The sequence below is a fragment of the Phacochoerus africanus genome, chromosome 8 (assembly GCF_016906955.1).
Source record: "Phacochoerus africanus isolate WHEZ1 chromosome 8, ROS_Pafr_v1, whole genome shotgun sequence".
NCBI lineage: Eukaryota > Metazoa > Chordata > Mammalia > Artiodactyla > Suidae > Phacochoerus > Phacochoerus africanus.
This window is the reverse complement of record NC_062551.1, coordinates 165353765-165381330: the sequence shown is the minus strand read 5'-3', so window position 1 is coordinate 165381330 and position 27566 is coordinate 165353765. Positions and strand designations below refer to the sequence as shown.

The following is a 27566-nucleotide window of genomic DNA, read 5'->3' as shown; positions in this document are numbered from 1 at the left end:
TGAGAATTGTAGCTAATACATAAAGCACCCCCAAGCACTGTACTTAGTCCATAGTAGGTGTTTAATAACTGGGAGTTGTGATTCTAAAACTGAGAGAAAGTCTTTACCCTCGAGGGGAGTAGGAAAGACAAATAACTCTGCTGTGCTGGTCGGGATATTTACAGGTGATAGAAAATGGCAACAAGGGTTCCAGTTCTTCAGCCCTTCCTGAATCTGCGCCCTTTGGCCTGCAAATCTGCAACATGGTCCCAGTGTGGACTCAGGCCCGTGACTTGCTTTGTCCAGCAGGATGGTGGCCCAGCAAACTTGAAATTAGCAGAGTCGTGACAAGCACGTGTGCAAATGGGCTGGCATACTCTTGCTATTCTGGTATCATCTTCAAAAGGACATGTCAAGGTGAGCCCACTGGCCCCAGAAGAGTATGAGAAACAGCTAGAGCAAAGGGCCCCAGCAAAGCCCAGCCTAGAGAAGACCAGCAGATGCAGGAGAGAGCACAAGTGAGACCAACGGAAATGCACAATTGGGCCCAGCTCAGCTTAGCTCAACCTGCAGAGGCATGAGAAATAAATGTTTATTTTTGTATGGTTTTGTGGTTGGCTACTACACAGCAATAGCTAATTGACCATAGGGTTGTGTTTTCTCTTTAAAAACCGAAGAGTTCCACTTCCTTGAGACTTGTGACTAAATGAAAGACAAGGTCAGGTTTTCTGAGGCCAAGACGTACTTATGAAACCTTCCCTCTCAATACAATATGGATTCTTTTGGGGGGAGGGGTCTTTTTTGGGCCACACCCTCAGCATAGGGAAGTTCCCAGGCTGGGGGTTGAATGAGAGCTGCAGCTGCTGGCCACAGCCACAGGGGATCCAAGCCACGTCTAAGACCTACACCATGGCTCACTGCAATGCCAGATCCTTAACCCACGGATTGAGGCCAGGGATTGAACCTGAGTCCTCATGGATACTAGTCGGTTTCGTTACTGTTGGGCCACAACAGGAACTCCAATATGGATTCTTAAACTTGAAAGGTTCTACTTGATCTTTTTTATCAAACTGCTTTGTCTTTAATACTCATTTGCTTAAAAACTTAGAAGTCTCATCCTTACTATAGGCAGTTTAAAAACACACACGCACCCCTAAGGGTCTGACTGTACCAAGTTCAATTAATGTGTATAGTTACAATGAAGACTTGTGGAGATGGTCGTAGCCCAGAAAAGTACATGGGAAGTATTCTTCCTAATAATATCAATACTTTACAGGCATTAATAAGAGCTATGTATGTCTATATAATTATTGACAAACTATTTTAAGAGAAATAAGGAATGGGGCTCCCATTACTGTGGAGGGCAGGCATTCATTCCATCAGTCAAGAAATATTCACTGCATCGAGACCTATGTCTAGATACCTATATTCCAACAGAACAAAGGGTGGGGGAAGAAATGTATACATGTAAGAGTAACTGGGTCCCCGTGCTGTCCAGTGGAAAAAAATTAAAATAATAGAACAAGAAAAAAAAAAAAGAAATATTTACTAAATATCCAGGTTCCAAGGAGTGTGCCTGATGTTATCAGTAATTTATTTTCATGATCCCTAGTACAACCAAGAGTGGGCCTCGAGTCAAATTACAAGGCAATGAAACCTAGGCGTCTCCAGAGAGTTCCCATGTAGCTCAGGGAGTTAGGGATCCAGCCTTATCACTGCAGTGGCCCAGGGAGCTGCTGAAGTGCAGGTTCAGTCCCTGGCTGGGAACGTCCACATGCCTCGGGCATCGCCAAAAAAACCATTAAAAAAAAAAAGAGAAAGAAAGAAAAAGTAGGAGTCTCCAGAAATCTATGCCATGATGGCCTTTGCTGATCCCTTGTGAAAACTGGCGAGAACATGCGGATATTGGGGTTTCACAACCCTCAGTGCATCAACATCACAAGAAAGATTATTAATGTCAGCTGTTACGTCCATATCTCACTAATGATACCAGAAATATACTCATAAAGCACTTCCTATATGTTGTACGGCTATAAACAAGCTTACAGCAACAGAAAACAGCATTAAGTACACTATGGCCAAAAGAATGGTGTATTGTAATCACTCATTTCTGCCTATTTCTATTACACCTACTTCTAAACTTGAGACATGAGCATGGATTTTAAAGCATGTTCTTCCTTGTCAGCAAAACCAACACACGAGCCCTTCCAACGAACTTACATTTCGGAATACAACGATGTGAGCAGGGATTGGAACAAATAACTTTTACAAGCATCTATGAGTGACAGAGCTCTGGTGGATAGAAGCCTTGAGAGGAGAGAGTCTTGTCTTTGAAGAATTTGACTCACTTCTGAGAAAAGAAATACACAGAAAATGTTTCTTGATCCAGGATACTGGTTATGGGTGTGTTCATTGTGAAAACCTAGCGAGATGTATGTACTCTTTTCCTGTGTGTGCTTTTGTGTTATGTTACACTGTGTAAGAGTCCTTAAAAATTTAATGACACTAACAGCAGCACAGAACTAAGCATCACAGGAAAAATATTGACAATCTAAGGAGTTCGGGAGGGACTAGTCGCTATGAATAAAAGCTGTAATAGTTTAAATGCATTAAGCAATTACTATATGCCAGCAATTACTATAAGCATTCTACATTTCCTCTTCACCATATCACTGCGAGGGCATCATCAACAGCATTCGCCAAAATTACATAATTACTCCTTCCTCCTTGAAACCCCTCCTTTCCACTCCAGACCAACACACTCTTGGTTTTCTTCTTCTCTCACCAGGTACTCCTCAATCTTACCTTTCCCTCAGACTTTTTCTTTTTTTTGCTTTTTTTAGGGCCACACCCACAGCACATGGAGGTTCCCAGGCTAGGGGTCCTACTGGAGCCACAGTTACCAGCCTACGCCACAGCCACAGCAATGCCAGATCTAAGCTGCACGCCACAGCTCATGGCAACGCCAGATCCCTAACCCACTGGGCAAGGCTAGGGATCGAACCGCAACCTCGTGGTTCCTATTGGATTCATTTCTGCTGCGCTACGACGGGAACTCCTCCCTCAGACTTTTAAATTTTTCGTTGATTTATTATTTTTAAAATTTCATGGCCAGGCAACGCTTGATCCTATTACCCACTGTGACGGGCCAGGGATTAAACCCACACTTCTGCAGCGACCCTAGACTCTTAACCCACTGTGCCAATGCAGTCAGATTCCTAACCCACTGTGCCACTGAGGGAATTCCTCCCTCAGACTTTTGTTTTGTTTTGTTTCAGGACTGCACCTGAGGCGTACGGAGGTTCCTAGGCTAGGGGTCTAATTGGAGCTGGAGCCTATATCACAGCCACAGCAATGCCAGATCCAAGCTGCATCTGCAACCTACACCACAGCTCACAGCAATGTCGGATCCCTAAACACAGAGTGAGGCCAGGGATCGAACCTGCATTCTCATGGATACGAGTCAGATTCATTTCTGCTGAGCCATGACAGGAACTCCCTCCCCTCAAAACTTTTAAAATTGAATTACTTCAGGGCTTAGCTAGTAGTCCTCTTCTTTATGTAGACTCCCTGGGATAGGTGCTATTTATTATTATTATTCCCATTTTACAAATGAAAATATTGCAGCACAGGGAGATTCAAACCAAAGCAATCAATACTCAGAGCCCATGCTCTTCACTCCCTTATTAACCCACTTTATTTGGCCATTCATATAAGAGGTAGGACATAGCTACACACCTCCCACATTCTGATACCCTCAATAATTGAGAAAAAGGATAGCAGAGTGAGGCACATAGTACCTGCCTTGATAAGATATTAAGGACTTGGGAGTTCCTGTTGTGGACCAATGGTTAACAAATCCAACTAGGAACCATGAGGATGCCGTTGGTTGGCCTCGCTCAGGGGCTTGAGGATCCGGTGTTGCCGTGAGCTGTGGTGTAGGTCGCAGACGCGGCTCAGATCCCATGTTGCTGTGGCTGTGGCGTAGGCCAGTGGCTACAGCTCCAATTGGACCCCTAGCCTGGGAACCTCCATATGCTATGGGTGAGGCCCTAGAAAAGACCAAAAAAAAAACCATATTAAGGACTAATATCAGGTACAAAGTCAGCAGGAAACCAACCCTCTTGCAAATTCTGTTAAACAACTTTCCTTCCTAAATTCCTTCACTTGGTATTTTGGTCCTTAATTTCCCAAGGAGAAAATGTGAAAAACATTCAAGAAGGTAGATTCTCAAATCTAGAGGCTCATCAGAATAATCTGAGGAGCTTTTAAATACATACAGGTCCCTATCAAATTACTCATAACATTTTTCAGAGAATTAGAACAAATAATCCTAAAATTTATATGGAACCATTAAAGATCCAGAATTGCCCAAGCAATCTTGAAGAAAAGAACAAAGCAAGAGGCATAACCCTCCCAGATTTCAGACAATACTACAAACAACAGTAATCAAAACAGCATGGTATTGGCACAAAAACAGACCTATGGATCAATGGAACAGAATAGAGAGCCCAGAAGTAAACCCACACAACTATGGTCAACTAATCTTCAACGAAGAAGGCAAAAATATACAATGGGGAAATTTCAGAAATTCCCTCTCCAGGAGTTCCCATTGTGGCTCATTAGTAACAAATCCAACGAGTATCCATGATGGCAAGGGTTTGATCCCTGGCCTCACTCAGTGGGTTACGGATCTGATATTGCTGTGAGCTGTGGTATTAGTCATAGACATGGCTCAGATCTGGCATTGCTGTGGCTGTGGTATAGGCCAGCAGCTGCAGCTCTGATTTGACCCCCTAGCCTAGGAACTTCCATATGCCATGGATGCAGCCCTAAAAAGACAAAAAAGAAAAAAACACTACCATGTGGCCCAGAAATCCCACTCCTGGGCATATATACAAAGAAAACCAGGCAAAAAAAAAAAGACAAGGAGTTCCCGTCGTGGCACAGTGGTTAACGAATCCGACTAGGAACCATGAGGTTGCAGGTTCGGTCCCTGCCCTTGCTCAGTGGGTTAATGATCCGGCGTTGCCATGAGCTGTGGTGTAGGTTGCAGATGCGGCTCGGATCCCGCGTTGCTGTGGCTCTGGCGTAGGCCGGTGGCTACAGCTCCGATTAGACCCCTAGCCTGGGAACCTCCATATGCCACAGGAGCGGCCCAAGAAATGGCAAAAAGACAAAAAAAAAAAAAAAACAAAGAAAACCATAATGTGAAGAGATACATGAACCCCAAAGTTAAGTGCAGCACTCTTTACAATAGCCAAGACATGGAAGCAACCTAAACGTCCATAGACCAAAGAATGGATAAAGAAGATGTGGTACGTATATACAATGGAATATTACACCGCCATGAAAAAGAACAGAATAATGCCATTTGCAGTAACATGGATGGACCTAGAGATTATCGTACTAAGTGAAGTAAGTCAGACAAAGAAACAAGTATCATATGATATCATTTATATGTGTAATCTAGTAAAAATGATACAAAAGAACTTATTTATAAAACAGAAGCAGACTTAGATTTTTTTTCTTTTTTAGGGCCACTCCTGTGGCATTTGTAAGTACCCAGGCTAGGGGTTGAATCAGAGATGCAGCTGCCAGCCTACCACAGCCACAGCAACGGGAGATCTGAGCCACATCTGCAACCTACGCCACAGCTTGTGGCAAGCTGGATCAGCCAGGGTTCAAATCTGCATCCTCACAGACACTATGTCAGGTTCTTAACTCCCCGACTCAGATTTCAAAATCAAACTTATGGTTACCAAAGGGGAAACTGTGGGTGGGGGGAGGGCTACATTGCAAGGATTGGATTAACACATATACACGACTTCATATTGTATATCAACTATACTCCAATACAAATTTTTTTTAAGTCTACAAATAACAAATGCTGGAGAAGGTGTGGAGAAAAGGGAACCTTCCTACACTGACAGTGGGAATGTAAATTGGTTCGGCCACTATGGAAAACAGTATGGAGTTTCCCCAAACAACTAAAAATAGAGCTGCTGGAGTTCCCGTTGTGGCGCAGTGGTTAAGGAATCCGACTAGGAACCATGAGGTTGCAGTTCGATCCCTGCCCTTGTTCAGTGGATTAACGATCTGGCGTTGCCGTGAGCTGTGGTGTAGGTCGCAGACGCGCCTCGGATCCTGCGTTGCTGTGGCTCTGGTGTAGGCTGCAAGCTACAGCTCTGATTAGACCCCTAGCCTGGGAACCTCCATATGCCACAGGAGCGGCCCAAGAAATGGCAAAAAGACAAAATAAATAAATAAATAAATATAAAAATAGAGCTGCCATATGATCCAGCAATCCCACTCCTGGGCATATATCCTGACAAAGTCTAATTTGAAAAGATGCATGCATCCCTATATTCAGAGCAGCACTATTCACAATAGCCAAGACATGGAAACAACCTAAATGTCTGTCGACAGAAGAATGGATAAAGAAGGTGAATTACACACACACACACACACACACACACACACACACACACACACACACACACACACAAACTGGAATATTACTCAGCCATAAAAAAGAATGAAATACTATTTGCAATAGCATGGATGGACCTAGAGCTTACCATACTAAATGAAGTCAGAAAGAGAAGAGAAATACTATATGATATCACTTATATGTAGAATCTAAAATACGACACAAATAAACGTATCTATGGAACAGAAATAGACTCAAAGATTCAGAGAAGAGACTTGTGACTGCCAAAGTAGAGGAGGCTGAGGGGGAGAAGGGTTGGAAGATTGGGATTAGCAGATATAAACTATTATATGTAGGATGAATAAACAACAGGTCCTACTGTGTAGCATAGGGAACTATATTCAATATCCTGTGATAAACCATATGGAAAATAATATGAAAAAGAAGAAAAAATACATATATAATATATATACACAACTGAATCACTTTGTTGTATAGCAGAAATTGACACTACATGGTGAATCAACTTACATCAGTACAAAGAAAAAACAAAACAAAACTACATATAGGCCCCATGAAGACGTAATAAACCTAGAATATTCCAGGAATTTGTGTTTCTAAGAAGCACCAAAGAAAATTCTGAAACTGGTAACCCAGTACCTGAATTTGAGGAGCCTTTGTTCTAGAGAAGGTTCTTTGGTCCTCAGAGGCTAAGTAATGATTAACACATATTTACCTGGCTGGAAGGGGCTGCAAATAAAATGAGAAGAGAGAAGTAAACTGACTCCAAGAAGTAGTTTCCTGCAATCAAGAAACTGGAGTAGCGACAGTGGAATTTTAGATCAGGACAGCACCTCCCTTTCTGGGAGGTCTGGGAATTTCTTGCCACGATAAAGTCTGTAGCCAAGTGATACCACCCCTTAGTTTAGGAGGACGGCATCTAAGCAGGAAGAACCAATATATCTGAGCACTCATTCCCAGAGCACTCACCAACTTTTATTAGGGATCCAGGAGGATTAAGAGATATGGTTGTTGTCCCCAGACTACAGAAGAAAGCACTGCTAACACCAGTGCTTTTCTGCATAAAAATAGCATTGTTAACACCAGCCATTTTCCATAAAAATAAACGCACACATATTCTGTGTACATGTGTAACAATTACAGTGGAACTACAAATACTGAAACTAAGACACAAAGTCACTTGACACGCTTACTGAAGTCTTACCTCTGTAAGTGCATGCAACTGTCCTTGATGTACACACACGCCCATGAACCTACAAAACAAAACAGATTTCTTAAACAAACAAAAAGGACATGAACACAACTAGAATAGCTGCCCACGCATTAGAAACAGTTGTGGCGCAGTGGTTAACAAATCCGAGTAGGAACCATGAGTTTGTGGGTTCGATCCCTCGCCTTGCTCAGTGGGTTAAGGATCCGGCGTTGCCGTGAGCTGTGGTGTAGGTCACAGACTCGGCTCGGATCCTGTGTTTCTGTGGCTGTGGTGTAGGCCAGCAGCTTGTAGCTCTGATTGGTCCCGTAGCCTGGGAACCTCCATATGCCTCGGGTGCAGCCCTAAAAATCAAAATATAAAAAAATTAAAAAGGTCACTATTCTCTATGTGTTTGTCCAACTCCCCAGTCACTGGAATTGTGAGTCAGTATGCCATTCATTTATTAAACAACTGTTTACTGAGCAGCCACTCTGTGTAAGGTATTAAGGGCAGGACAGTAAATAAAACAAGGTGCCTGCTCTCGCAGAACTTTGATTCTATGGGTCATTCTGTTGGAAAGCAATTGTAATAAAAAGTTAAGTGGGGAGTTCCCTTGTGGCGCAGTAGGTTAAGGATCCGGCGTTATCACTGAAGCGGCTCTGGTCACGGCTGTGGGTACAGGTTCGATCCCTGGCCCAAGAATTTCCACATACCAGAGGTGCAGCCAAAACCAAAAAAGTTAAATAGGTGTTTCGCAGAATGTGGTTAAATTGTATGCATAAATAGATACTTCTAGTGAGCCTCTTACAGAAAGAAGCTTCTCTGAGATTAAATGGTATTCCTACCTAAGGATAATTTTATTCTCATCCCCCCCATAGCTAAAAAGGTAAAGTAAAATACAACAAGCTACACTCCTTCTTTCATCACAGATTTCTGAACTATCATGGGCACTGGCAGGGGTTAATAACTTGACCTACAACTTGTTTTTATAAAATTTTATTGGAATACAGCCATGGTATTTTCTATGGCTGCTTTTGTGCTATGACAGTAGAGTTGAATAGCTGCGACGGAGACTGTATGGCTTGAGAAGACTAAAAAACATTTCTATCTAGTCCTTTACAGAAAAAGTTTGCTGACCTTTGCCCTACAGCACAGTTCTATCCATATCCACCTGGGGGAACTTCAGCAAGTTACTTGATCTTGATAAACCTCAGTTTCCTCACCTGCACAAGTGGACCTGTAACTAACACGACCAGATTCCCTTGTGGCACAGTGGGCTAAGGATCAGCATTGTCACTGCAGCAGCAGCTGGACAGTGGGTTTGATCCCTGGCCCAGGAACTTCCACATGCGGTGGGCATGACTCCCCCTCAAAAAAAAGAAGAAAAGAAAATAACACTCCCTTAAAGGATTGTTAGGAGGATAAAATGAGATATTTCAGGTACAGTGTTTAGCAATGTCTAGCCCATGATCAAACAAAGCTTGGTGATTTCATTACTATTAATGATTCTAAATTATGCCATCCCTTACATAGCTATTAGGGTTATCTTTTCAAAATACAAAATATGTCATTTCCTTCTATATCAACTTTCAATAGCTCCCTTCTGCCTACAGAACACGGTCAAAATTCCTTAGGACAGCATTTTAGACTGTCCGTGATCTGCTCCAACTTACCTTTCGTAGCTCACACTTTCCCATGAGCCTTACTCTTCACTCGTCTCTCCCTCTCCTCTGGTACCCTACAAATATACCTAAATTTACTCATCTTAAAAAATGCTTCCCAGGAGTTCCCATTGTGGCACAGCAGAAACGAATCCAACTAGGAACCATGAGGTTGTGGGTTCAATCCCCAGCCTCGCTCAGTGCGTTAAGGATCCGGCATTGCCGTGAGCTGTGGTGTAGGTTGCAGATGCAGCTCGGATCTGGCGTTGCTGTGGCTGTGGTGTAGGCTGGCAGCTGCAGCTCCAATTCAACCCCTAGCCTGGGAACCTCCATATGCTGTGGGTGTGGTCCTAAAAAGGGAAAAAAAAAAAATGCTTCTCTTGCCCCCTCCCTAAAATATGATCCTACTTCATTCTTCTCATTTGTAACCAACTTTAAGAGGTCACAAATACTAGCTACATTTCCTAAACCTTCATTCATTCCTAGACTCATCATGCCCATTGCTCTTTTGTAACTTTCCTTACTGTGAAAGATCCAGAGTTTTATTTATCTCTGCATTTCCAGTATCTAGTATGGTATCTTGCAAACAGTAAGCGCTCAGTAAAGATGTGATGAAAGGCATGAATGATTTTTATGACCTAGAAACTTGAGTTCAAGTGCCTCCCTGAGCTAGAAGGCTTCATTTGCTTAACTGAAAATTATCCTTCTAGGATCAGCTACAATTTCATCTTCTCTACAAGGATCTCCAGGATTCTCTCCGTTAATATTAGTGCTCTTTCTCCCTCCTCCTGCTCCGGAGTACTGCGGGGCACCTTCTTGGATAGATTGCTCATTAGCATAAGTGAAGAGGTCTGGGGTCTGCAATCAGACGGCTGGGATTTGAAGCCGGGCTCTGCCACTTACTGATGACCTCTCTATATTTCAATTTTTTCCACCTCCGAATGGGGAATATAATAGTATCTAACATATGATTATTGTGAAGATAAAATGAGATAACTTGGGTTCCTTGAACATAATAAGCACTAGAAAATGTTACCTATTCTTCTCTTAACCTTTCTGACTTCTTCAGACTGCAACATAGGAAAGGTTTTTAGGAGTACAGATCTCATCTCATTTATCTCTATCTGGTGCCTGACACACAACGCTTCGCACATAAGATGCTGAACAAGCACTTCCTGAATGAAAAATCAAGAATCACCAAATTAACTTTACAATGTCAACTCATTTTATAAGAAAGAACATTTAGGGGCAGGTAACAGGCTGGAAAGAGGTATTTATTTAATCAAATATTTACATAGAAGCTAGGCAATAGGATTCTGCTAGAATAACAATGGCTACTGCTAAAGTTCAGGGTCTCCTAGAAACTGAAAGTACTCGGTTTGGGTGTGATTCACGCTTGCCTCCCTTCCCCCCAGAACTATGACCACATCATCCACAGAGATGTCACAGACAACACACTCGGGCAGGCATGGGTTTCGTGTGACAGTCCTCCCTACCCCCCACGCACACCACCACATCAGTGGTGTCGCACGATTCTGCTTCTATGGGAAGCTTGTCTACAGACCTCCTCGACCTCACTTCCTTCCCACCGCCACCACGTCCAAAACGGGTCACATTGCTGGCAAGCTGAGACAGCCATTAGCTTTATTTTATGTTGGAAGAAGAGCTTGAGCAGAGTTAATCGTTCCAATTGCTATAAAAAAAATATACTTTAAAAGGGAAATAGGAGTTCCCGTCGTGGCGCAGTGGTTAATGAATCGAAGAACCATGAGGTTGTAGGTTCAATCCCTGGCCTCGCTCAGTGGGTTAAGGATCCGGCGTTGCCGTGAGCTGTGGTGTAGGTTGCAGACGTGGTTCGGATCCCGAGTTGCTGTGGCTCTGGTGTAGGCTGGTGGCTACAGTTCCGATTGCACCCCTAGCCCGGGAACTTCCATATGCTGAGGGTGCAGCCCCAGAAAAGGCAAAAAACAAAAAAAAAGGGAAATATTACTCACACTTAACAGGGAAGTGATTTATGCCTAGAAAAGCATTTAATATCAACACTAAGTTAAAACAAATGAAAAAATTTTTAAATTTTTAAAAAGGGAGTCCTGTTGTGGCCCAGCAGTCGTGAACCTGACCAGTAACCATGAGGATATGGGTTCAATCCCTGGCCTTGCTCAGTGGGATAAGGATCTGGCGTTGCCATGAGCTGTGGTGTAGGTCACAGACACGGCTCAGATCCTGTGTTGCTGTGGCTGTGGCGTAGCCCAACATCCATAGCTCTGATTTGACCCCTAGCCTGGGAACTTCCATATGCCACACATGTGGCCCTAAAAAGTAAAAAACAAAAACCAAAAAAATACCAAAAGAAAAAGTTTTCAGTGAAAATTTTATTGCTACTTTTATTAAAATCTAAGCTGTGGCTGGAGCCTCAAAAAAATTTTTTTTTGTATGAAACAGAATAAAAAAAACTCACCTTCTGAATGATTCTTATTCTCTACCATCACCACCCAACATCATGCCAGCTAGAATTACTTCACTCAGGAAGGGAGTATTTTCTCAATGGATGTGCTTGGATTGATCGGTCCCTCAACTTTGTTTTTAATTTCATATTAACACACACATTCATGTTGCTTTTGTTTTTTAGACCGGTGTTCCTAAATTTTAACGTGGAAACATCACCTAGACATCGTGTAAACTGCAGACTTTGACTCTCTAGGTCAGGAGGGACCTGAGAGTCTGAATGTCTAAAAAGCTCCCGGGTGATGCCAGTGTTGCTTGGTCCATGGACCATACGTTGACTGGCAAGGTTTAGTGCAGACCAAAGACAGCGCCACTCTAAAGTTAGTAAGGCTATAACAGGAAACTCCTAACTCTGACACTACTGGTAAGCTAGACTTTGTCTGGAGACTTAATGCGACCATTTCTCCTGCAGCATGACTTACCATTCCCCATAAAGAGTCATAATTATGCTTTTCATACCTTGCCTTTTTTTTCCCCTCAGGCTGTTTCCACTGCCTTCTTAGAATGCCCCCCATTTCCACATAATTAGATTCTAACCTCAAAGCCCACTTGCAATATTTCCTTTCCCATGAAACAAATTTGGCCCCCTCCAAAGAGAAGTATTTCTGACCTAGCATGCTTCTGAATTGCCAGGGGACTCCATCTCCACTGCTCCACAAAGCATCATCATTTCCCACCTTTACTTGATCTACGATATACCTTGTATCTCCCCTACAAGACCATAAAAAAAATTTTTTTTTTTGTCTTTTTAGGGTCACACCCACAGCATATGGAGGTTCCCAGGCTAGGGATCGAATTGGAGCTGCAGCTGCCGGCCTACACCACAGCCACAGCAACGCGGGATCCAAGCCACGCCTGCAACCTACACCACAGCTCATGGAAACGCTGGATCCTTATTCCACTGAGCAAGGCCGGGGATCAAACCCTCGCCTCCATAGATACTAGTCAGGTTTGTTACCGCTGAGCCACGATGGGAACTCCCAGAACGTCAACTTCTTAACAGCATTCTCTTGGCTGGCATGTGACAGCCTACAAACACTGGATAAACATAAAACATAAAACTCTGAACACTCAAAAATCACGGAGGGCCTATGACATGCCAGGCACCGGTAATAACCACAATGATTATGGTAACAGCCAACTCTGAAAAAGCGCTTCCTGTCGAGGCACTGCTCTAAGCACTTTACACTATATTCATGTAGTCCTCACAATAGCCCAGGAAAGTAATACTTTTGTGAACTCAGTCATACCCATAAAGAAACGGAGGCTCAGGGAAATTAAGGAACTTGCCCAAAGTCACGCAGCTAACAGGTGGCAGAGCCACGAGTCAAACCTGAACCGTGGGTTCCAAAGTCTGTGCTCATAAATAACCGCAGTGGTATATGACCTCGCCATACCGCTATAAAAAGGATATAAAAATGAGTAAGACACAATCTCTTCCCTTAAGAAGCTACTGGCTACTCAAAAATTTGGGGGCCAGTTCACAGCTCCTGATCGAAGTCCAAATCCCTTCGCATGTTCCTACGTGTGAATGATCTGACCCCAGTCTCTCATGCTTTATCTATTATATTACATCCACCTGCATGCTCCGTGTTGTAGTTACATAACCTGCCTCTCCCAAATGTGTCCCAAACTCTCCCACTTCTATTTTGCCACTAGAATGAGCCCATCTTTCTAATCAAAATTAATCTCTTCCTCTTCCATATACACTCAGATAACCCCACTCAAACTTCTATCTAACGAGGTCTGCCTTCTGCAAGCGTTAGCCATGTCTGCCTCTTCCACTCGATCAGAGGGTTCTAGAGGGCAGGCCTGCGATGGATGTTAGAGAGCGGCTGCTTGTCACTTCCCTTTTCCTCCTGAAGCAGACCAGAGGTCCCAGCTGGTTAAGACCCTAACACCGCAAGCACCAGGGACATAGAGGCAGAAGGGATTATGTCATTTCCAGGCCTATCCCACGAAAAACCTCCATACTTTCTGCATCTGCCAGCAGATGCAGAAGATCCAGTGGAGCAAATCTGAGGCCCGGCCTCAGGCAAAAAGGAGCTCCCCTTCAACCTTCACTCAACACGCACTGGACTGAGACATGAGTAAGAAACAAGCTCTTAAGCCAATCAGATTTTAAGTTGTTTACTGCAGTAGGTAGTTCACCAGGACTAAATACAACTTGCTGTTTTGTGTCTCTAGATACACTAAAACTGCCTTGTTCAGTCAGCGCTAAGTGATTTACGGAATTCAATTAAAAGCTGAAATTCTTATTCCAAGGCAGGACCTTTCTAGGCCCTACTACTAGCCAACAGTCTCCAAAACTGCGGAGTAAGCGAGATTATCCACTGAAGCACGGGAAGAAAATTAGAATTTTCACTTGTTTTTGAATGCAAAAAAGAGAAATTGAATTTTATTCATATTTAAAATGGGTTGAGAGTAGCACCTGGGGATGTGTTTAAAAAGGTTTTCGTAGTTCTCTTGTGGTACAGTGGGTTAAGGATCCACTGTTGTCACTGCATCAGCTCGGTTTGCTGCTGTGGTGTGCGTTCGATCCCTGTTCTGGGAACCTTCACATGCCATGGGCGTAGCCAAATAAAAAAAATCTTTTTTCCCTAATGGGATACTGTGGTAGACAGAAAATATCCAAGGATGTCCATGTCTAATCTCCAGAACCTGTGACTACATTATGTTAGATGGCAAATGGAATAATCTAAACTGCAGATGCAATTAAGGCTGCTAATCAGCCGGCTTTAAATTAGGGAGATTGGGAGTTCGTGGCACAGCAGAAATGAATCCAGCTAGGAACCATGAGGTTGCAGGTTCGATCCCTAGCCTTGCTCAGAGGGTTAAGGATCCAGCGTTGCATGAGCTGTGGTGTAGGCCGGCATCTGTAGTTCCGATTAGACCTCTAGCCTGGAAACCTCCGTGTGCCACGGGTGCAGCCCTAAAAGGCAAAAAAATAAATAAAAAATAAAAAATAAATTAGGGAGACTGGAGTTCCTGTTGCGACTCAGCAGAAACGAACCCAACTAGTATCTATGAGGATGCAGGTTCGATCCCTAGCCTCCATCAGTGGGTTAAGGATCTGGTGTTGGCGCAAGCAGTGGTGTAGGTCACAGTCGCAGCTCGGATCTGGTGTTGCTGTGGCTGTGGTGGAGGCCAGCAGTTGTAGCTCTGAATGGACCCCTGGCCTGGGAACCTCCATATGTCACGGGTGCGGCCCTGAAAAGAAAAAAAAAAAAAAAAGTTTAAGTGTTATCCCTTCTCAAAAGTTTATTATCTAAACAAAAGAATGAGGGAAGAGGTATAACAGTCTAAGACATATCTATCTGCTCTCATTCTGAAAAAACAAAAGCAAAACAATAAAAACGAAAACCACGGACACTGCTGTTAGATTTAGACCTCTTTCATACTGCAGGACGAGACCTAGAAAAAGGCCACAGTATCAAAGCTGCCAAGAAAACTACTACTATTGCTCCCCTACAATATACCTGCAAACTGTGCTAGGTGTTTTATGTGTACGACCCGAGATGAAATGACTCCCATTTTATCATCTAGGAAAATGAGGTTCACAGCATTTAGGTGACCAGGCAGAGACTGGAGAAGGTACTAGAATCTGGATCCGTGTGGCCCCAAAGCCTATGTTTTGTTCGTGACAATCCGTATGAAGAAAAAGGCCAGTGGTTCAGTAATAATTGCATTTTTTAGTCATGAAGAACTACCTGTCTGCAAACCCATGAAAATCTTAGTGGTTCGCTCTACAAGCCAACTTTGAGCAATAAAAGCAGCACCCATACTGTAGGAGTTCTTCTGACCTGTACTGGTTCTTCCAGAAAAACATCTGACTTCGAAGTTTGGTAAAAACAATTAAGAGGCCTGAAATAAACCTATAGAAGAATATTAAAATGTGGGCATAATTTTTATATTAATATGCTTTCTAAAAGGTTTCTTCCTCTGAAACCTACCATAGATTGGTTTACTTTTCTTTCAGAAAGTTTTGGCAGAAGTTTTAGTATATTTTTATCTGACTTCCTCCCGTAATTTGGGAAGGCAAGGCACTGCAACATACTCCACCAGATTCCACTACGCTGTAACATGTGGCACTAAAATGAACTGCTTCGCATTTTACTCCCAAATAAAGCAAAGATGCCAACACTCTCTTGGACTAGAAAAAAAAATTACCAATAACCAAAAAGGAGAAGAGAAGGGAAATGGCTCAGGTCTCAAGTCCCAAAAGAGCAATGAATCTAGACCCATAGAAAAAAGGAATAATATCCTTGGTAAGGAGCTGCACTTCAGATGTGATTTGGAGGCATTACATCGTGGAAAACTGGTTATGCTAGGTCTGTGATGTGAGAGGTCATAAGGAAAAGTCAGCTGAACCGACATTAAGCACCACAGCCTCACGTCAGGTGACACGAAGCAGCGCTGGTTCAGTCTGGCTCCCTCCTTTTTGTCCATGATGTTTACAGTCCAATTTCAGGATCGCTAAAAGCAGAATAAACATTCCCCAGCAATCACTAGATGGTGTCAATAGGACTACACATAGCAACAAAAGGATCAATCAAGTTCATGGTCAAATTTTACTTTTTCTTAGTGAAACAATACAAATATCTAAAAAGTTAAAATTAGATCTGCCTCCTTATGTTATACTAGTTAAATAAATATAAAAATAGCCTAGATTTATTTTCTTTTTTGGGGGGGGGGGGCTCTTCTTAGAGCCCCACCCACAGCATATGGAGGTTCCCAGGCTAGGGGTCAAATCGGAGCTGGAGTTGCTGGCCTACACCACAGCAACTCAGGATCCGAGCCACATCTACTACCTACACCACAGCTCACAGCAATGCTGGTTCCTTCAACCCACTGAGTGAGGCCAGGGATCAAACCCACATCCTCCTGGATACTAGTCGGGTGTGTTACTGCTGAGTCACAATGGGAACTCCTTCATAGAAAATTGTAGGAATTCCTGTCGTGGTGCAGTGGTTAACGAATCCGACTAGGAGCCATGAGGTTGCAGGCTCGATCCCTGGCTTTGCTCAGTGGTTTGAGGATCCGGCATTGCTGTGAGCTGTGGTGTAGGTCACAGACGCGGCTTGGATCCCTATGCGTTGCTGTGGCTGTGGCATAGGCTGGCGGCTACAGCTCCGATTAGACCCCTAGTCTGGGAATCTCCACATGCCACGGGAGCGGCTCTAGAAAAGGCAAAAAGACAAAAAAAAAAAGAAAGAAAGAAAATTGTAAACCACATTACTCAAAACTGTTATGCAAGCAGCAAAATACCAAGTCTCCTGACAAAGGCAGAACTATTAATACATATATACACGAAATGACTTTAAGTGTTCCCCAAATGCTTTTTTTTTCAATCCAGGAAGTTCAGAAGAGAACAAATATCCACAAACCCAAGTATCTCGATTGTCTCCCCAAGCACAGAAAAACTTCTTCCTCCTTCCCAAGTTTATCCTTTATTCTAAGATTACTCATAAACTCACACCAAAATGGCAAAATATAAACGCAAACTTCAATTTATGTGAGTACACTTCTGAAATAAACTCTCACAGTGATTTATTTCTTCATCTCCCAACGTGGAAGAAATGTACAGAGGAAAGAGAACAATTCAATCCCACAAGCATTTATCAAGAAAATATGGGAGTTCCCATCATGGCTCAGTGGTTAACGAATCAACTAGGAACCATGAGGTTTCGGGTTCGATTCCTGGCCTTGCTCAGAGGGCTAAGGATCCGGTGTTGCCGTGAGCTGTGGTGTAGGTTGCAGACGCGGCTCGGATCCCAAGTTGCTGTGGCCCTGGCCTAGGTCGGCAGCTACAGCTCTGATTAGATCCCTAGCCTGGGAACCTCCATACACCATGGGTGCGGCCCTAGAAAAGGGAAAAAGACGAAAGAAAGAACGAAAAGAAAGAACGAAAAGAAAGAAAGAAAGAAAGAAAGAAAGAAAGAAAGAAAGAAAGAAAGAAAGAAAGAAAGAAAGACAGAAAGACAGACAGACAGACAGACAGACAGGCAGGCAGAAAGACAGAAAGACAGAAAGAAAGACAGGCAGAAAGACAGAAAGAAAGAAAGACAGACAGAAAGAAAGACAGAAAGAAAGAAAGAAAGAAAGACAGACAGAAAGAAAGAAAAAGAAAGAAAGAAAGAAAGAAAGAAGGGAAAGAAAGAAAGAAAGAAAATTCTATGTGCAAAGTTTGTACTCTCCATAGATAACTAAAACGCTTACCATTTTTTTTTTACTGCCTGTCACAAATATACCAAGCACTGTGCCAAGCAATGAGGATAAAGAGGGGGCCATAGAAATAAACAGGATGGTTCCACCTTTAAGTTCAAAGACAAGTAATGATAACATTTACTGAACCCTTACAATGTGTCAGACACTATTCTAAATACTTTACAGGGAATTACTTCATTTAATCTTTATGTAATCGGTACTATCTCTACAGATTAAGAAAATCGAAGAGTGAAGAAGAGCGATTAAGTGCTTACTGCAGGTCACACAACTAGCAAAGGGCAGTCAGGACTGGATTCTTAACTCCTCAACTTTATGTTATAGAGCCTCAATACATGATGCTTCAGATGATTCTAATAATAGCGACAACAATAAGAAAAATAATAGTTAAAATTCAGTGCCTTGCATTGTGATAAGTTTTCAGGTTTTTTTTTTTTTAAGGCCCGTATCTGTGGCATATGTAAGTTCTCAGGCTAGGGGTCACATCAGAGCTGTAGCTGTCAGCCACAGTCTCAGCCACAGCCACAGCCACGCCAGAGAGAAGCCTCGACTGCAACCTACACGCAGCTGGAGCCTTAACCCACTGAGCGAGGCCAGGGATCGAACCCACGTCCCCATGGATACTAGTCGGGTTGTTACTGCTAAGCCACAATGGGAACTCCAGTGGTAAGTTTCCTATGTACATTATTTCATTTAATCCTCCCATCAATCTGGTACAGTATTTCTATTATTACTCTGCCTCGCAGATGAGAAAACTGAGGTTACGGAGGTTACATAACTTACCTAAGGTCCCCTAACTTCTAAGAGACACAACCATCCTGAACCTCTCCTCTGAATTCCAGGCTTGTTTACTCAACAGTCAACTTGATATCTCCTGATTTTCCATCCCAAACCCTGTGCCCCACGCAGTCTGTCCCCAGTATTGCTACTGGCAATTCAGCTGTCCAGTGGTTCAAGTCAAAATCCTCAGTAAGAGTGGTTCTTGACTTCTGCTTCCTTGTGCTAATATCCAAGCCACTAGGAAATTCTATTGCCTCTATTTTTTGAAACTGGCCAGACCCCGTGGGGCTCCTGGACATGGAAGCCTCCTGTGTCTCCTGTTTCTTGTTTGTAGGGAACATGCTTCAGCCTCCTTGACCTTCCCTGAGTTCCAAGGGGTGGGTTCCAGCAGCTGCTAATCAGGAGAGGAGCAGTCCAGAAACAATAGTGTAGCCTTGGGGCAGGGTCCCCGTTCAGCCTCAAGAGAAACCCACGACAGTATCTTGAGTTCTTCGGCAGAGCTAAAACCCCCTTCAAGAAGTTCTCTTGTGCTGCAGCAGCTTAAGGATTGGGCACTGGGTGGCTGCTGTGGCTCAGGTTTGATCCCTAGCTGGTGGATGTTAACTATTTGAGGAAGGCTTCTTCATTCCAGAGAAAAGGTCACAGTTTGATAACCTCGAGAACCACAGAAGCTCATCAGGAGGACACCCCCCACCCCCAGGCCAGATTAAAGGAACTACAGAAGCTCAACCAAGAGACCACCTGCGGCCAAAGGCTCTGCACACACCCTGATCCTTACCCTGCCCTTGAAACCCTGCTTTTAAACTCATCACCGAATCTTCTCCGGTGGGTGGGACACAATTTTTGGAGGCAACATCTGCTGTGTCCCCCTTTGTCTAGCAAAGTAATAAAGCTATTCTTTTCTCCTTCACCCAAAATGTCTGAGATTCAATTTGCTATTGCAACACTTTCCAAAATATTCAGAACCTGGAGTTTCCGTCGTGGCTCAGTGGTTCACGAACCCAACTAGTAAACATGAGGTTGCGGGTTCCAACCCTGGCCCCGCTCAGTGGGTTAAGGATCCAGCGTTGCCACGAACACGGCTCAGATCTGGTGTTGCTGTGCCTGTGGCGGAAGCCGGGGGCAATAGCTCCGATTAGACCCCTAGCCTGGGAATCTCCACACGCCATGGCTGAGGGCCTAAGAGGACAAAAGACAAAAAAAAAAAAAATCCAGAATCCAATTACTTTCCACCTTCACTGCTCTCCATATTCCAAGCTCCATTTAGATTTATGCCATTGCCTCTAAGTACTTTACATAGCTTCAAATAGGTATATGATGAAAAATAAAAGTACCCTGGCCTTTCCATATCACCAGCGAAGTTTACTCTCCTGGGGGGCCCACTTTCAATCTCTTTAGCTGTTTCTTCTATTTACCAACATAGCTCTAGGTAACATTATACTGCTACTTCTGATCTTCTACTGACTTTCCAGTGTGGATCTGAGAGTTCCACCCTCTTAAATTACTTCCTTTCCAACACTTTTGATAAAATCAGTATTCCGAAGAAACAAATCAAAACTCGGCATTCATAGGAGTTCCCGGCGTGGCGCAGTGGGTTAAGGATCCAACATTGTCTCTGTGAGGAAGTGGGTTCAATCCCTGGCTTTTCTCAGTGGGTTAAGGATCCAGTGTTGCCACAAGCATAGGTCACAGATGTGGCTCGGATCCAGTGCTGCCGGGGTTGTGCAGGCCTCAGCTGCAGATCTGAGTCGACCCCTGGCCTGGGAGCTTCCATATGCCATAGGTGCAGCCATTAAAAAAACAATAACAAAAAACCAAAAAACCCAGCATTTATGTTATGACCGATTTTAATCACTAACTACTAGGCCAAGAGATATATTAAGATTATATTTTATTTCTTATGCAATTTTTAAATGTTTTGCCTAATTTTTCATTTGCTTAGTTATTACATGCCTACTGTAACAGAGCAGGGCCCTGTAGGGCTCCTGGGCACACAAGCCTTCTGTGTCCTCCATTTCTTGTTTTTAGGGAATAAACTTCAGCCTCCCTGACCCTCCTTGAGCTCCAAGGGGCAGCTTCGAATCAGGGAAGGGAGGGGATGCAGAGACCGGGGAGGAGCGGTCAAGAGGCAAGAATGCAGCCTTGAGGCAGGGTCTCGGTTCCAACTCAGGGAATATTCATAATATCTTTGAGCCTTTCTGCAGAACTAAAACCCCCAACAAAGGGAAGAGCGACTTATGAAGCAATCTTCTTCATTCGGGGAAGGAGGAGGTCCACCAGAACCAGTCCCGGGGCCACTAATCACCAGCTTTGAAAGACAAGCTTGCTTTTACCCTGATCCGTATCTGGGGGCCCTATTTTTCACTCCCCAAACTATAAACCCACCTCCTCCTCGCTTCTAAGGCAGGGCACAGTCTTCAAGGCATTAGCCTGCTGTGGCCCCCTTTGCCTGGCAAAGCAATAAAGCTATCTTTTTCTCCTTCATCCAAAACTCTGTTTCCAAGTTCCTATTCTGCAACAGGGGAATGAGGTCGAGTCTCAGCAACACGGCCACAAATTCTTCCCAAAGCATACAAGAGAACTGCAAAATTTTCCCGAGTGCGAATTTCACAGAGTCAAATACATCTGGAAATCGATGATTCTTTCCTAACCCCACTCCCCAGTATCTCCTGTAGTTCTTGATCCTCCCACTCCAGCCTGGGCTGCTTATCTGCTAGACTGTTAATCCAGCACTCTCCCTGGAACGTGCTATCACCATTCTTCCCAGATCTTTTTTTTTTTTTTTTTTTTTTGCCACACCCATGGCATGTGCAAATTCCCAGGCCGGGGATCCAATGCGCACTGCAGCTGCCACCTGCACCATAGCTGCAGTGCTGCTGCACCCTCCATCCACTGCGCCACAAGGGGACTTCCCTCTGCTTCCCAAATCTTATGCCTTCCTTTTTATTGCTATTTTCACTTTGTTGTTTTGATGGGACCCATCCTCCAGCAGCTTCATAAGAAAAGGCGCATGAGAGGCAAGGTTTGAAACTTTGCATGTCTGAAAATATCTTTACGCTCACGCCTGACTGGTAGTTTGACTAGATAGCCACATGCCATGGGCGTGGCAAAAAGTCTGATACTTATCTTTTTTGATACTTAATTTTCAATCCTTATATGGCATTTGTTTGGTTCCCCCAACCCCTGAAGTGTTTAGAATCTTTTTTTTTTTTGTCTTTTTAGGGCCACACCCACAGCATGTGGAGGTTCCCAGGCGTCCCTCAATCGGAGCTGTAGCCGCCAGCCTATGCCATAGCCACAGCAATGCAGGATCTCAGCCATGTCTGCGACCTACACCAGAACTCAGAGCAAGGCAAGGGATCGAACCTGTGTCCTCATGGATGCTAGTCAGATCTTAGAATCTTATTTTTATCATCCATATACTAAACTTCATAATGCTATGCTCTGGGGTGAGTCTTAAAATCATATTTCTTAATGCCCAAGAATCTTGGAGAATTTTTGTGGTTCTCTAATTATCCCTATTTTATAGGATGCCATTCTGGCTTCGGAGATGCTGTATCTTCTCTAACCTCCTAGAAGGATATATTATACATTCGGAAAATCATAAGGGGTTTTGCTGGTTAGACCTAAAAGTTTTCTCCTTTGAGTTGAGGCTCTTCAATTTCTCCAAATCCACCAGTTTGCTGGCAGGCGGTGAGGGTGTGGGTGGGATGGGATGATTCCAACGCGCTTGCCAAGTGATGGAAGGAGAGGACTAGGAGTTTCAAGAGCCTCACCATTCAGTATGCAGACTACACCTTCATCTCCCTCTTCTCAGTGTGGCAGACCTTCCCAGCTACTGAGTATAAAGCATTTCTGGCTCAATTTTTTTTTCCAAAAGTAAAAACTCACTCTTGTCAGGGTGGGTGAGATTTTTAACTGATGAGCTGCAATGAATGGCGATGGTGACTTTTAGGCCTGGTTACCCCCCGAAAAGATTTCAACAGTCCTCCCATATTCAGCACAAGCAAGACATCCACCTTCAGTTCCAGAGCTGAATTATAGGTTTGTAGGTTTCTGCGAAGCAAACTGGCTTGCTTCTATGAGTATCTACTTCTTTATTTTTTGCCAAGGCATATGGAAGTTCCCTGGCTAAGGGTCGATCTAGAGCCGGAGCTGCCAGCCTACACCACAGCCACAGCAATGTGGAATCCGAGCCGCATCTGCAACCAACACCACAGCTCACAGCAACGCCGGATCCCCAATCCACTGAGCAAGGCCAGGGATCAAACCCATGTCCTCATGGATACTAAGCAGGTTCCCTACCACTGAGCCACACCGGGACCTCCTCTAAAGAATTTTTAAATGATTTTTAATAATTTTTGACTCAATTCTTCAATCATTGGGTGCCCCTAAAGGTTTTTAAGAAATAAACTATACAATGAGATCTATATATCAGAAAGAGTGAAAAGGGGGCAAAAAGATGGGGAAAATACTTCAGTCCAGCAAAAGTGAAGAGGACTGAACTGACAGACACATAAAGGAAGGAACAGATGCAGAAGTCTTTTAAGATTTAGGATCAAGGAGTTCCCATCGTGGCACAGTGGTTAATGAATCCAACTAGGAACCATAACGTTGCAGGTTCAATCCCTAGCCTCGATCAATGGGTTAAGGATCCAGCGTTGCCGTGGGCTGTGGTGTAGGTTGCAGACGCAGCTCAGATCCCAGGTTGCTGTGGCTCTGGCGTAGGCTGGCAGCTACAGCTCCGATTAGACCCCTAGCCTGGGAACCTCCATATGCCGTGGGAAGTGGCCCTAGAAAAGGCAAAAAGACCAAAAAAAAAAAAAAAAGATTTAGGATCAAGAGTTTAACTTCTGGTTAGAAGAAATAACAGGAATAACTAAAGGTGACTTTGGGACTTTCCAGTTTTGGGTAACTGGAAAGATTCTGATCTTGATAACTGAGATTAGGAAAATACCTTGCCATGTCCTCCTAGCATTGGCTGATATTAGTCTGCTTCCTAGATGTACAGTTTGCTTCCTAAGGAGACTGGGAGACATATCATTACCTAGCACAGGGCGGAACTGAGTAATTCTAAGCAAATATTTGGTGATTTGAAAGTATATTCTTTGGAGGACGTGGGTTCGATCCCTGGCTTCGCTCAGTAGGTTAAGGATCCAGTGTTGCCACAAGCTGCAGTGTAGGCCACACACAGAGCTTGGATCTGGTGTGGCTGTGGCATAGGCTGGCAGCTGCAAGCGGATTTTGAAGAGGAACTGAAAAAATTCTGAACAAAAATTAGTAGATAGAAAAATACATTCAGAATGTGGCCTAAAAAAAAAGTTAGCATGAGAATGTGAAAAAGGAATCTAAAAGAAATAGTACATTTCTCATGGCACAAAGAATAACAAAGAGGTATGAGAACAAGTCTTGCTACAAGTCCTCAAAAAAGGCCATTGGGGAGTGGACGTGAGCAGGGCATGGAATTGGGTTACAGATCTTGAGCATAAGACTTCCTGGCATAAACAACCTTATTCACAAGAGGCCCAAACAATCGGCCCCTGCACCCAACAAAGCGCTTTATTGTTCTTTTTTTTTTTTTTAACTGATAAGTTAGAGCAACTGATGATAAAACAACCAATCTTAACTGTATCCATGTATTAAAAAATACATACACACGAATAAAACATACACACCTACTGACTCTGTGACTCACGAGGCCAACTCTTTTCCTTCCAACCAGAAATCTTAGGAGGGAGAAAGATAAAAGGAAAAAGGGAAGTTGGGGTCAAGTAGAAGAGAGAAATAAAACTGCAAAAGTTCAGCTCACTCACTCCTGCTGGGCACAAAACAGCTGTGCCAGCAGAGGACCAAGCCATGCCCAGAGAATTAGATGCCTACCATCTGGCAGATCATGCAGATAGCCTTTTCTTCCCAAGCAGAACTTCTAAATCCCTAATGCAGCAATTGTCAACATTTTCTTTGCTTTTAAGTAGGAGACCCAGTCTTCAAAACTCTTATACAGAAGTTGCATATAAAACAGATAAAAAGCGGAGCTGCTCTAGATGGATGAAGCAGAAATGGAAAGCCAAAGCCTCTTCTACTCAGCAACCTCCCTCCTGGAATCAGCTCCTAAGTAGGCAGGTCTGTGAAAATGCAAGGGTTCCAGGAGACTTCTTCCCAATTTAAATCTCATAATCTCAATTTGAGGGAAAACTTTGGTTCATATTTCTTTTTTTTTTTTTGGTCTTTTTGTCTTTTTTTTTTTTGTTGTTGTTGTTGTTGTTGTTGTTGCTATTTCTTGGGCCGCTCCCGCGGCATATGGAGGTTCCCAGGCTAGGGGTCGAATCGGAGCTGTAGCCCCCGGCCTACGCCAGAGCCACAGCAACGCAGGATCCGAGCCACGTCTGCAACCTACACCACAGCTCACGGCAACGCCAGATCCTTAACCCACTGAGCAAGGGCAGGGACCGAACCCGCAACCTCATGGTTCCTAGGCGGATTCGTTAACCACTGCGCCACGACGGGAACTCCTGGTTCATATTTCTGCCTCAGCTTCTGCACCTATAGAACTATAAGAAAGCTCATAGTACTAACAGCTTGAAAATAAAGAATGATATGAACAAATACTAACAAAATTTTTGAATTATAAAAATATAAAGTATAACAATGAATTTCTAAGACAACTGGAAAAGCATTTAGAAAAATACCAAAAAAAATGAAAAGAAAAATACTAATTTGAGAATGTAATATAGTTATGCTGAGTTTGCTACTTAAGGCATCCTAGAGAAGTATAATAAATGCTTCTACTGCTACAATACTCTTCTGGTTAACAAGAGTCAAGAGGACTCTGCTTGCTCCAGGCCCCTGGTGGGACAATTTCCTTTTGTTGTATTCAAAATATACAATGAGGAGTTCCCACTGTGGCTCAGCAGTAACAAGCCCAACATGTATCCGTGAGGACGTGGGTTCGATCCCAGGACCTGCTCGGTGAGTTAAGGATCTGGCGTTGCCATGAGCTGCAATGTAGGTCACAGATGCCGCTCAGCTCCCATGTTGCTATGACTGTGATACAGGCCGGCAGCTGCAGCTCCAATTCGACCCCTAGCCTGGGGACTTCCATAAGCTGCAGGTGCAGCCCTAAAAAGAAAAAATTAAATAAAAATAAAAACAGGGGAGTTCCCGTCGTGGCGCAGTGGTTAACGAATCCGACTAGGAACCATGAGGTTGCGGGTTCGGTCCCTGCCCTTGCTCAGTGGGTTGACGATCCGGCGTTGCCGTGAGCTGTGGTGTAGGTTGCAGACGCGGCTCGGATCCCACGTTGCTGTGGCTCTGGCGTAGGCCGGTGGCTACAGCTCCGACTCAACCCCTAGCCTGGGAACCTCCATATGCCTCGGGAGCGGCCCAAGAAATAGCAACAACAACAACAACAACAACAAAGACAAAAGGCAAAAAAAATAAATAAATAAATAAATAAAATAAAATAAAAAATAAAAACAAGTTCTTGAGGTGGCACAGTGGAAACGAATCAGACTAGGAACCGTGAGGTTGTGGGTTCAATTCTTGGCCTCACTCAGTGGGTTCAGGATCCTGCGTTTCCGTGCGCTGTGGTGTAGGTCGAAGATGCAGCTCGGATCTGGCATTTCTGTGGCCCTGGCGTAGATTGGCAGCTGTAGTTCGGATTCGACCCCTAGCCTGGGAACCTCCATATGCCGTGGGTGCAGCCCTAAAAAGACAAAAGAGGAGTTCCCATCGCAGCACAGTGGTTAACGAATCTGACTAGGTTCGATCCCTGGCCTTGCTCAGTGGGTTCAGGATCCGGCGTTGCCATGAGCTGTGGTGTAGGTCGCAGACGCGGCTCGGATCCTTCGTTGCTGTGGCTCTGGCGTAGGCCGATGGCTACAGCTCCTATGCCACCCCTAGCCTGGGAACCTCCATATGCCGCAGGAATGGCCCTAGAAAAGGCAAAAAGACCAAAAAAAAAAGACAAAAGAAAAATAAAAAATAAAAAAAGGATATCAAATTAAGACTCATCCATCTCATTCTCAAACATTGTGGATGCCCCTTAAGTGATCTCTTAGCCACCAGTCCTCCCAATACTAAACCATTCTACGTTTGCTATCAGTTACCCTCTGTCATCTAATCCCTGCTCGGAATCTGGAACACAGAGCTTGGGAGTTCCCTGGTGGCCTAGTGAGTTAAGGATCCAGTGTTGTCACTGCTGCGGCTTGGCACACTGCTATGGCACGTGTGTGACCCATGGCCCAGGAACTTCTACATGCCCCGGGCAAGGCCAAAAACAACAACGACAACAAAAACCAACCACAGAACATAAAATACCATCTTCCTGGCTTTTTTGCAAAGCATTTCTGAATAATCTGGCCCAGTTCTACCTTTCTACTGTTATCTACCAATACTCTCCTATTGAATTTTCAGTTTTCTAGGAGAAGCATAGTAGAAAGAGCCCAGGGGAGGGGAGGGATAATTTAGGAATCTGGGATTAACATATACATACTATTATATATAAAATAGATCATCAATAAGGACCTACTGAAAACTCTACCCAATCTTCTGTAATAATCTATACGGGAAAAGAATCTGAAAAAGAATGGATATATGTATATGTATAACTGAATCACTTTGTTATACACCTGAAACTAACACAACACTGTAAATCAACTATACTACAATTTAAAATAAAAATCAAGGTTAAAAAAATGGAGCATTTTTATGGTAAAGAAAAAAGAAAAGAACTCAGATCTCAGAGTCCCAGATCTTGGCCAATACAACC

General features: G+C 43.7%; 1 protein-coding gene across 4 annotated transcripts in view; it reads right to left on the bottom strand.

Annotated features, from left to right (window-relative positions):
- The window catches only part of TESK2 (testis associated actin remodelling kinase 2), a 130338-nt gene that overhangs the window by 43719 nt on the left and 59053 nt on the right, over positions 1 to 27566 (bottom strand). For all 4 annotated transcript variants that reach the window (XM_047789247.1, XM_047789248.1, XM_047789249.1 and 1 more), the window contains exon 4: positions 7638 to 7686. In XM_047789247.1, the coding sequence (XP_047645203.1) occupies positions 7638 to 7686 (49 nt within the window). The remainder of the gene's footprint in view (positions 1 to 7637; positions 7687 to 27566) is intronic.